Source organism: Gavialis gangeticus, unplaced genomic scaffold, assembly GCF_001723915.1.
Source record: "Gavialis gangeticus isolate Ggan-Ray unplaced genomic scaffold, GavGan_comp1, whole genome shotgun sequence".
Lineage (NCBI taxonomy): Eukaryota > Metazoa > Chordata > Crocodylia > Gavialidae > Gavialis > Gavialis gangeticus.
The window spans coordinates 14,253,775-14,266,085 of NW_017729033.1; the positions used below are offsets into that span (position 1 = coordinate 14,253,775).

The window sequence follows — 12,311 nt, forward strand, 5'->3', positions numbered from 1 at the left end:
GTGCAGTTCAGCATGAGTAAGGGAGAGAGAATCTGGCCCTTAGCCATTGATGAGCTGATTTCATGAACTCCCTTAGTCACGGTGGTGTTCATTCATGCTAACAGCCTCGCTGAAATTACAGGGATGGCTCATAAGGAAGTTCTTACTAGCCGACAAGTTCTCACAGTGCAAGAACTAGGGGTCACAAACTGAAACTGGTAGCTCGTAAGTTTAAAACTAACAAAAGGAAGTTGTTTCACACAGTGTATAATTAAAATGTGGAACTCCTTGCTTCAGGGTGTTGTGGAAGCTGACAGTTTAGCCAGATTCAAAATGGTTTTGGACACAGTTCTGGAGGAATGGTGCATCAGTAGCAATTGAGCAGGAGAGTTAGGGGCGCAGCCTTTAGATCAGCACTTCCTAGACCTTAAATGCTAGAGGCTGCAAGTGAGAGAGGCACAGTGGAAAAACTCCTGGTCATACCCAGTTCACTCTTCCTTTCAGCATGCATGTGTGACACAGGATACTGGGCAAGGTGGACCTATGGTCTGACCAAGTGAATGGCAGGTCTTACGTTATAACAACTACTCCAGAAAAGGTCTGCCCCGAGGATGCTGGGCACTGGTTTTGAGCTGCATGAAAGCCCACTGGCTTTGAAGGACTGCAGTACCAGCTGACCTAATTAAAGTAGATTTGGCATTATTCAAGGGCAGGATACTAATGATCTTGCTTGTTTTTGAAGTATTCTGGGAAGAGCCTTGCTTTTTACCATGATAAGGGATACCCTAACTTCATCAATCAATCCATTACATAAATGTCACACTCATTCAATGAGTGGAAACAGAAAAGGGACCCGAACATAACAGAATCCTAGAGGAAGTCCTGGTTTGATTTCAGGTCTGTATTTGGGGGAAGGTTTGCAGTGTGGGAGTCCTTATCATTTTTTTTCCAACTGGTTATCCTGTCCTAGCATTTATCATTATCACACAGCACAGTATGTTCATTTTCCGACATTCCAGGACACCTTGTTTTGCGGGAAATTATCACCTTGTACAAGCAGCACACAATTCGGCAGTCAGGTCAGAACAGCAAACTTGTCAGGGGAAGGTCGAGGCGATTTAGAAAAATATCTTGCAAATTCCTCCATTTGGTTGTGTGCAGTACTAACGTGTCAGGCTACCCTGTGCCTTTTGGCTATGTAAATGCTACCCAGCAAATTCTGTGTGTCCAAGAACCGTTTTGCTCTACTCTTACGATTCCTTGTCCTGATAAAGCCCATCTGGTGACTATTAAAGAGAATTGCTCATACATATAAACATGAAAGGATTATAACTCCCTGTTTTAAGTACCAATGCTGTAACTAATTTTGGCTTCAGGATTTGTTAGGTTTAAAACAACCAGAAGTCTGGGTATCTGGGAGCTGATTCACCGTGACACAAGGGGAGGTGTGGAAGAAGGAAGAGAGCACTAGAGCAAATTTCCCTCAGCTGGTTAGCACAGTTGGGTGGAGTCGAGCAGTAATCATGTCAAGGTTGTGGAGTCTGCAGATGCTGCTACAATGCAAATAAAAGCCATAATAAATATTTTTCTTCACTGTCCTCCTGCAGGTCCCCCCAGAATTGCTGATAAGGTGATCCATCGGCAATCAGTACGATTAGGCAGAACCATCAAGCTCCTGTGCCCGGTGGAAGGTGACCCACCCCCTCTCACCATGTGGATGAAGGATGGGCGGACGATCCACAGTGGCTGGACGCGGTTCCGAGTCCTGCAACAAGGGCTGAAGATCAAGGAGGTGGAAAGTGATGATGCGGGGACATACATCTGCAAGGCCACCAACGGCTTTGGCAGCATGAATGTGAACTACACACTCATTGTGATTGGTGAGTGCAGCAGGAGGAAACACAGGCCTCCTATTCTTCCAGGGTAGTGAAGAAGTGTGATTTCTTCCTACCTGTCAGTGATTGCAGAGCCTCTTTGCTATTCATTTGCTGACCTCCTCCTTTGCTCGGCTTATTTCAGCATTTGAGGATGGCCTGAGCTAGCAACATTGCTGCACATCTTTTGCAGTGCAGTCAGTGGCAGCGAGATAAGATTGTCGTGTGCCAAAGGTTACACATAAAGAGAAGTGATGCAATAATCGCTGGGGCACAGACCACTGCGAATTCCACACAGGAAAGGCTGAGCGATAAGGAGAGGTCACGCTGATCTTTGTTTGCTATTGGAACAGGACTGTTCTCAAAACACATTTTAGCAAGCCCCTGTAAAGAGTCACAGCAAAGGGATTCGTTGTACAGAGTAGTTGCAGTCTGTGGTCTCTCCGAGACAAAAAGGAGCTATGTCAGACTGTGGCCCAGGCCTGGCACGGGTCCAGGAGCCTGGTGCTTTGGGAGGCAGGACTTGGAAGGTGTGCGCGGAGTATGGCTGGCTTTATGCTTTCACGCTGCCTCTGTATGTCCCCATGGGACAATAGCCCTGCTTTGCCTGCTGAGGGGGATCCCAGCGTACCTGTTGTGTTCGTGTTGATGCTCTTGAACCCAGGAAGTCCGGACTACTTTTCCTTCACTCTCAGTGATTCAAGCAGTCCCATAAATCACTATGGGAAACGTATCCAGGCCTCCTTAGCTGGCGGAATGATTGAAATCTGGGGTGCTGGATGGTGCTAAGGGAGACAATGACAGACTAGCAAAGAAAGATGTAAAAGACTGTTCTTTCCCCCCGACCTCCTGCCCACCCTCCCTCAAAAAAACCTGCAGTCTAGCAGGGATACCTAGTCTACAAAGTCCTACTGGTTTCTCTTCTCATGAAAACCCACAGCAGACTCGCTTGTGGAGGCAGGAAAGTCGTATTTGAGCGCTAACCTTCTCCTGCCTCAGCCTCCCCAAACAACTCGAAACTTCCTTTGTCTAGAAACCAGATTCATGGCCCTTTGCCCAAAAAAAAAACCCCAGGGAGAGGAAAAGGGTTGATTGTGCAGCCCTGCAGAGTGCTGCAAGGGGGGGAACACAAAAGACCACTCTTTTTGTCCAAAGGAAGGGGCTGCTGGTCTGTCTCAGACCAAGCAGCATATCTGACTTTCTCCAAGAGCCCCTGTAGATGCACAGAAAAAGAGAGACCGTTTCTGGCCTCCCTTCTCAGAGAGGGTATTTCTAAACCATCTCTTGCAGAGTTGTTTGCAGGGATATAGGGGATCAGTATCCCTGCTAGCTATGGGCTGTAAGCAGGGAAGATAACTGGCGCACAGAGGTGGAGGGCAGACTTTTTAGTATGTTTGGAGCGGTTTTTCAATAAGCTCTTCTGAAACCAGCCTCTTCTGGTTGTGGGTGTGAAAATGGGAGTTCCTGGGTGTTGAACACTTCTGAAAGGAGTTATATGACCAAGCAGAGAATTGAGCTCTGAAAAATCTGCCCCGACTTCTTTTGAAAATGTGGTCTAAGTGATTTACCTAACATCACCCAGGAAGGCTCTGGGAGAGCTGGGAAATGCACTACCTCTTCTTCCCTGTGCTTAAATCCAGGGCCATCCTTTCCTTATAATATAGAGCCTTAGCTTTAAGAAGATGCACCTCTTAAGGGAAGTTCATTCTCTTCATTCACACAGACCATCAGCTCCTGGGAGCAGGTCTCGCCTCTTCCTTAATGTCCAACCAGTAGTGTGATCAGACCAGTCATAGCTTTATGGTCTCCTTTGGGAAGACAGGCTGATGTGTGCGTGATGTGTGGTCAGCGTGAGATGCCTGTGCCTTGTAAGTGCCAAATGAAAGAGAGCATGCTTTTGGGAATGCTGTCATGGTGCTGGCCATTCTGACAGGAGCTTCGGAGACGGGATGATCAGTGATTGTGGCAAGGTCAGCAGTGACCCTGGAACGACAACAGAGGGGAGCGGGAAGACAGGATTTCCCACTCTGGGTACTGTAGGATAAGTCACAGGCAGTACGAGTGAGTGGGAGCAGGGTGCCATGAGAAGTGTAAATGGCTAATTGCAAAGGGTGCTTTGTCTTATTTGTGCGAGTGTACAGAGGGAGAGGAAGGCACCCTAACCATGTCCTAGACACCTGCCAGGCAGAATGGGCATCACTGGGTGCTAGCGATGTACCTGACCTAGCTATTAGCACCAAACGTGCATGTCTGGGTACCTTCTGCAAACTGGTCCCTGCAGGGAGCATCACTGACCCTATTACCCCCTGGGATCTCTGAGTGTTTTTTCTGCCTCATAGCGGGTTGGGGCAAGTTCAAAGGAAGGGAGAATTTGGCCCTGTATCTATGTGCATGTCACCTTTTTTCTGCACCTACCTGCATCTGCACCAGACCTGTTGCATGACAATTGTCTGATTTTTTTCTTCCACGATAAGAGAAGTGCTGCTACAATATTTCTGTGGATTTTGAGTGATGCAGCAGGCCAAGGGACAGCTTGATGGAAGATTATTGAACAATGGGGTCACTCTTGGAAGCTGCACTGAGCGCAGGAGCTTCGGGACCCTTAGAGAAGATAAACCAGAAAGCACATTAACAGGGGAGAGGGGCCGGTGAGGCGGGAGACCTGTCAGTGCTAGGATTTCAATATCATCAGCTGCTGCCTGGGATGAAGCTGTTCATATACTAGGTGCTAGTTCCCCTTGACTTCATTCTTTGCTTCTTGAAGCTCTTCATCATCTGTCCCTCATCAAACCTTTTGTCATGTCCTTTTCCATAATAACAACCAAGGAGACTCCACCTTTTCTCTCTGATCCAGTCCAGCTTCACTACTCTGTTTTACTCTCTTCCTCTGAAATCTCATTTGCTGACTTCCCACTCATTCTGTTTGGGGTGACGACTGTCCATCATGCCCCTATTGCTCCAGTACTGTGCTGTGGCATCCCCCCACAACCTGCTAAATGTGTTCTTTGCTTCCACTACAATATCGTTATATACCGAATAGAACTCGTGGAAACTGAAATGTATTATTTTTTGATGGCCCATTGGTCTACGTGGAATGAGTTTGTGCTCTTGGTTCCCTTCCTAATGAACCCTCATCTACCTCAGTATCCCTCTCCCCCACCCAACCCTTATTCCCCAACTGACACGCATCCTATTTTTTGGTATCCCGTGCATAATGAGTAGGCAGCAACCACTAAGGTGGCATGTCACTCCTAAGAGTTGAATGCACCTTCACCTCTTCCAGCTTTTCTCCATGATCATGAGGACTGAACACACTTCTTTGTGAGGATCTTCTTTCATTAAGTGATCACATGAGTCCAGGACCTGGGGCTTTTAGCAAAACACCCTATAGCACAAAAGTCCTGAGAGTTGGCAACACTGCCCTAGAAATGGTCCTGGGCAGGTGGATGAGGGAGTGGTAGGGAAGTCTGTATTGGCATTGTGCAGGTCCAGTTTTGTGGAGCTCACGGATGTTTTCCAGAATTTTTCATAAGAACCGAAGCCCAAACCCAAACTTTTAAATTCGGGGTGGGCAACCTGTAACATGTGTGCCGCAAATGGCATAGGCAGACTTTTTGTGTGGTGAGTGGCAGGTCAGGGGACAGGCAACACAATGGCAGATAGGGTGGGAAGCAGTGCAGTAAATGAGTGAGCACTGGGAGGGGAGCAATAGATCAGACAGGGGAAGGGGATTGGAGTGGTACTTGGAGTGAGTTTGGGGCTAATTTGTTGCATACCTGCCAAAAAGGTTGGCCCCACTGTTTTAATTCATTGGAAGAACTCTCCTTGACTTTAATGCGAGATGAATCAACTCCTGATTGCATGTTAGAAGAAAAAAGGGGATAGGAGGAAGAATCAGGGGTCATGAGATGAAACAGGGGACACTGGGTTTCAGAGGACTGAGACAGAATCTCAAAAGATAATAGGCTGCTATAGTACCTTGGATCATCCAGATAAACTGCATTAATAACAGTGGTTTAAAGTGCTGGACAAACCCTAGCTAATGAGGCTTAAATCTTGCAGCCATTAATGCAAATAGCAAAACTCCCATTGAGCTCAAGGGGTGCAAGATTCTTGAATCTGCAAATTTAGGAAAGCTATACATTATTATTTAATAAAAATAGGTATATATATAATGTGTTATCAATATATATTACATTATATATAAATTATAATCAATAAAAGTAATAAATAACTGGAATCATGTGGTGCCTGATTGAGCAGGGAGGGGATATTTTAAGTTAAATGTAAGACAGACATATTGGCCTAGTGGTTATTCCTTATTTCTTTATACTAATACTGCCTAAGATTAGCACCTCTTAACTTCTTAAGGCTTTAATTTCTTACTGTGCCATGTGCCCAAGTAGATTGCATTTGCTTTTACTATTCTTGACTGCTTATTACGTGGCACTTGTGTCAAATAGCTAGTCGTCTTACATTTGCTCTGCTATTGGTAATACGTCCTTTGAAATTACATGTCACCCAAATACCTCTATTGCCAATCTCTGAAAGTCCACACAAGGTGTGTCTTTCTAAGGGCTATGTTGCACCTTATGTTTAGCATATGTTAAATGCACTTAACATGCCAGCAACTGCATGTTCAAGCAGTAAAACACATGCTAAGTGTGCTTGTATCATAGCAAAGTTATGACCTTTTGCACAAAGAATATCTCCAGATCTTATTAAGTAACATGTGTTCAGCTATTGTCAGACTGCTCCATGCAGATAATGTGTGCAATCTGCAGTTCTCACTAAACTGTGATGTCAGGCTCTGCTGTGGCAAGCCTCCACGTGGGACGAGGAAAGCCACGCGCAGCAGGAGGCAGGATCCTGGATCTTTCACTTGTTGGTTTCTTCTAGACTAGGATCATGTTGAAAACCAGGTACCCACAGCCCTGGAGGGTCCTGGGGTGGGAACTAACAGGTTGCAGCCCTTGCACCGCACTGGACCCAGTTCAAGGCTCTGGTGCAGTGCCAGGGCTAGGAGGACAGTCAGTGAGCTGTGCATGTTTGAGATCGTGGTAAACATTACCGTACGACTGCTCAGAACGCGGTCTAACTTTCATCCCGCACAGATCGAATATGTACTAAGTGTCCTGTGTGACAAGGCCCCTCATTTTTGAGGTAGGGTCACAGCAGTGTCATAGCTGTACGTGGTCATCACATTTGTGTGGCAATATCTTTTATTGGGCTGACTATATAGGTGGGCACAACATTCCCTTTGGGTCTAAAAAATAAGTAGGTACAGGCCAAGCTTCTTTCCTGGACTGGAGGAAGGACCTTTTGTGCCCCAAAGGTCGTCTCTCTCAACTATAGCATGGGTCCAATAAAACATGCCACCACACAAACCATGCTTCCCCATTCTTTTAAAGAATTTAAGTTGACTCTACACGTTAATGGATTTAGCTGATGCTGGGATTTCTCTTTGTGAAAATACTGTCTGGATACCGAGGATCCTTTGCTTATTTTAGAGAACACCGTAGTGTTTTAAAACCAGGAACTTGTCAGTCTGCAGGATAGGAAACAAACAGATGGAGCAGCGATGTTTGTGCTCCAGGAGGTGCAAACATCATTAGGCTGAGTGGCCTTTTGAACCATTTGGTCTCTAATTTGCCCCCATTCTTTCCATTGCACCGTAGGACCCTCAGCTCAGCATTGTTCACCATGTCACATACTTAGAAAGGGTGACAGGGGCTCGGGCACCACCATGACCAGTTGGTTCGAGATCCCAAGGAGAATTGAAAGCTAGAATTGGAAAGGGTTCTGTCACGTGATTGATGGACGTCAGGGCTTGAAAAATAAAAATCCATATTGCCCATGGAAACCTACCCGGGTTTTACGTAATAATATTTGGAACCGACACTGAAGTGTTTACCTAAAGATTTCAAAGCATTGTAATGAACTTTTAATTAAGCCTCCTTGCGTCTCCGTGAAGTAGGTAAATATCAGCTCAGCCTTACAAGTAAGCAAAGGGCTCACGAAAGGTTAAGGTTAGCTCAGCGTCCTACACAGCTGGGAATAAAATCCGGCTGAACTGAATCCCACATCCTGCCCTTAGCAGTGTTGATCGTTCCCTCCCTGCCTTACAAAGAATGATGGGGGCTGGGGGCTGGTCAGAGACATCTTCTGTCAAGGTGGCTGGAGAGAGGAACTTTTTGGAGCGCATAAGCTGCATTATTTCGTGAAGCGCGTGTGCATGTGTGTGTGCAAGAGAGAGAGACACATGGTTGGCTTAAAACCTCTGCTTGGAGGAGCTGATTCAGCGACTGACAAGCTGCTCCCAGCAGAAGATACAACTGAAGTTCATGGTGAAACAATAACTTCCAGCAGACATGGGCAGAGCAGATAACATTTTACGATCGCTGTTTTTTATTTGCTTGTTATAGCTTCAAGCAGACTGAAAAAATATTGATGAAAGAGAACAGGAAGCAGAGGGTAGGATGGCCAAAAATAAGGGTTCTTCAGTGCTTGGAGCCTTTCTCTTCCTCTTAAATCCTTCAGAAGATTATTTCCTTTCCTCTCTACTATTAATCAGCATTTATATTCCAGTTGAGTCTAGAGACCCCAGTCAAAACAGCAGTATCTTGCTATCAGCCAATGTAGAAACACATCTAGTGGAGGCAGACTCTGCCTAGCAGAGCTTACCATCTTAAATGTGGAGGTGAGACAGACAAAGAGAGGCTTGTTGCCATTTTACAGATAAGTAACTGAAATGCAGAGAGATTAAGGGCCAGTCCTATTCCACCAATTAGTCACTTGAGTGTGATTCTGTTCCCCTCTTCTCAAGTTTCTGGAAAACTGTTAATGCAAAAGGTCCCCCCGCTTTACTGCATTTTGTGACTTAGATGAAGAGGGGGATGTATTACCAAACAGATGTGTTAATGGTTTTTAAGGGATGGGAGCAGAGTAGAAGAGGATCACATGTAGGTGCATAATAGGTGGAATAGGATTTGGTTGTTGGTTGTAGCCGTGTTGGTCTAAGGACATTGGCAGACAAGGTTCTTTGGGTAGACACGATATCTTTTGTTAGACTAACTAAATAGTTGGAAAAAAATGTTCTTTACAAGCTTTTGGGCACAAACACCGTTCTCCAGGCATGGAGAGTCTGCTGGTGAATTGTGTGCTCTCCTGGGTAGAGCAGAAGCCAACATGCAAAATGCAGGTCTGAAAACGAAGTCTAAAAAATCATGGACTAAATATAGATATCGGATGTATGGCACATTATAACCTGCCTGCCACCTGATAGCCCTCGGTAACCTGTTTGCATTTTCCAGCCACGTTTTTCTATCACCAGTTCAAAATTTCCCCTGCCCCCTCCCACCTGTCTCACACCTATCGTCTCCTATCCCTCTGATCCTGACTGCCATGCATTTGCATTTTTACAGACCTGCATTTTGCATATTGGCTTCTATTCTACCCAGGAGAGTATGCAATTCACTGGCAAACTCTTTATGCCTAAAGACGGGTGTTTGTGCCCGAAAGCTGGCAAAGAACAATATTTCCTATTTAGTTGGTCTAATAAAGGCTATGACCTCTCCCCAAAGAGCCTTGTCTGCCTATGATCGCTTCAAAGATCATATGGAAAGCCTGTGTTAAAGCTGAGAATTGAGCCCATACCTGTTGAATCTCAGGCCAGGACATGAACCAAAAAACATCCTTCCTCAGTCACTGGCTCTAAAACCTCTTCCTCCCACTGTAGCATCCTCCTCTCTTTAAACAGGTTGTGTCTCCAGTCTCCCCTAAAAGGGAATCTTGTCCTTCTTCTGTTCCTAGGATTTTGATCTTCTTTCTCAGCGAAAGGCCTTGTTCAGTTCCACCGCTTATTCTTTAGTCCCCTCTGAGTGCAGGCTCTAGGTCCCAAACCTTCAAAAAAATCCTACTCTAATATACCTCTGCAAGAAAGAAATGCAAGTTGATAAAAGCAGATAACCAATATAAGTCGAAGCTACAATTTCCTCTCATAGCCAGGCTTAATAGGTTTTGTGGCTTACCACAGGATTTGGGATGCCAATTACAGCGCAGACAGATTTACAAATGTTGGAAGAAGAACCTCTCTTTAATCAGTATTAGCGTTCCAGGGATTAAGTACAATAGTCCCTTATCCTAGAGAGTTATCCATAGACCATCAAAAACAAGTGTGCGGTACATGCCATAAAGGTTATGTGTATAAACAATCCCATGAGATTTTTATCTCTCACTGGCCATGCAAAGCTTTTCCTCACTGAATCGATTCAGAGATGTCATGCCCTATATGATGCCTTGCGGTGTGGAGTATCAGCAATGACTGTGCTTCATTTGAAAACCAAGCAGTCTTGTTGTGAGTGCTGTGTATTTGCTGCCATAAGGAAAGCTTCCTCACCCTCAAGGCCAAGTGCAGACATTGCTCTTTTTCCAGTTAAGGTGGTCAGAAACCAGTCTATACCCATAGCAGAAGAGAAGTTTTGAGCACATAGACTGGTTTAAAAATGGCAGATCCTGGTCTAAGGTAGATCTGGTTCAATGTAGTTTCAGACTGAACTGATTTAGGCTAAGCCAGTCTATTGAACTTCAGTACTAGATCCCCTCCCAACTCAAGTTGGGTCCATCAGCATCCCAGGAGCCTTTGGGGCTGCCCCCACTAGACCCCCCATCGCAGGGGGACAAGCGAGCACTTGTCAGGTGCTTGGCTTTTCTGGGCTGTCACAGCCCCAAGCCGGCACAGATGCAGGCAGGCAGGTGAGGAGGGGGGACTTGTACTGCACAGTGGGTACACGAATGCTCCATACAAGCAAAGATTGGGCTTCTCAGCCTGGCACCAGCGGTAGCCAGCAAGACATGCTGGGCAGCCCGGGGGGCTTGTGGCGAGCAGCAGGACCTGATTCATCCATCTGTGGAGTGCTCGTGTCCCTGCTGCCTCGTGTAAGCCTCCCAGGCTGTCTGGTGCATCTTACTAGCTTGTCACTGGTGCTGAGCTCTGGCAAGATGCTCCAGGCAGCCTGGGAGGCTCGTGCTAGACAGTGGGAATATGCATGCTTCGTGGAAGGAAGGATCAGGCTCCGCTGCCCGGCACGTGCATCCTGGGCTGCCTGGCCCATCTTGCTGGAGCTTGGCATCAGCAGCAGCTGGTAATATGAACTGGGCAGCCTGGGAGGCTTGTGCCAGGCAGTCGGCAAGTGATCACTCCATAAAAGGAAGGATCAGGCCCCCGGGACCTGATCCTTCCTTCTTCAGAGATGGGCCATCACTGATCTGCTTTCAGTCGTATGTTGTCCACCCCCTGCTGTCACTGCAGACCGTTCCCTGCACCTAGCCATGGACTTCCAGGAGAACCCCAGGGGGGATCACCAGGCATGCCTGGCAGCCCGGCTGGCAGAGGTGTTGGCGGGGGGTGTGCCTCTGGGGCTTTCCTGGAAGGTTAGGGCAATAATCCAAGTTTCCTTCCTATAAGGTGGTGGAGCTGGGGAAGGTAAGGGAATGGCACGTGGGAGGGGAAGAGCAAGAACTGTTGGCCCAATACGCCCTGCTATAAGCAGAAGCAGAGAAAAGGGGGTGCTGGGGGAGCACCTTGCTTGAGAAACAAGATTTGCCTCGTGCTAGAAACTGACACTTTCTCTTCTGAATTCACACAGGCTGAAAAATGAAAACGAAAGGTTTCAAATCAGAAACATTGCAATAGACAATGAGGATGTTATCAATGGAAATGGTGATTCAGGATTTTATTTTTTCATTGAAAATGGTATTTTGAAATAATTCTCTTTTCCCTGTTGAAATGCCAGCGCAGAAGAGAGTGTGCTCAGTGTAGATGGCATCTTCAGGGCATCTAGCTGCCAGGTCCCCAGCCTGGAAAACCTCAGTCCAAACGGGAATAGTTTGGCTAAATTACAAGCAACTAAAAATAGGTTTTTACAGGACGCGTTGGGCACTCTTCACTACCATCTCTGCCGGTAATAATGAATTATGTCATTTCCTCCACAAATCTGGTCATTCTTTGAAGGGAAGATCATTAGCGAGCAGTTGTAAGAAGTGATATTATTTATGTGGTGGCACAACTATCTCTTGCACTAAAGTTAAACACAGGGAGTTTGAAAATCTTACTGGCATATTTTATGAGATGTGCCAATATTGCACCCCCCAGTGCTACTGCTACAAGCACTAGCCCAGCAAACAAGTTAGTAGTCTTGAGTTGTTTACCCAAGTGCTTGAAGCTTAGTACAGCCCCTTAGTTTATATTTTACTGCGTATGTATAGGTTTTAATTTCCTAATTTAGAAAAGAAAAAGGATCTGCTGAGCAGCAATGGTAGAGCTGGTTGGTCCTTGCCATTCTCAGCACGTGCTGAATCGTAGAAGTTGCCAGCTTCCCTTAGATATCATAACATGTGAAGGATGTGAAAGAGCCTTGCTAGGATGCTTCCACATTTAAAAAAAAAAAAAAAAAAAAA

General features: G+C 46.1%; 1 protein-coding gene across 2 annotated transcripts in view; it reads left to right on the forward strand.

Moving 5' to 3' along the window:
* FGFRL1 (fibroblast growth factor receptor-like 1) overlaps positions 1-12,311 on the forward strand; it is a 312,078-nt gene that overhangs the window by 133,056 nt on the left and 166,711 nt on the right. For both annotated transcript variants that reach the window (XM_019526169.1, XM_019526170.1), the window contains exon 3: positions 1,587-1,859. In XM_019526169.1, coding sequence (XP_019381714.1) covers positions 1,587-1,859 — 273 coding nt within the window. The remainder of the gene's footprint in view (positions 1-1,586; positions 1,860-12,311) is intronic.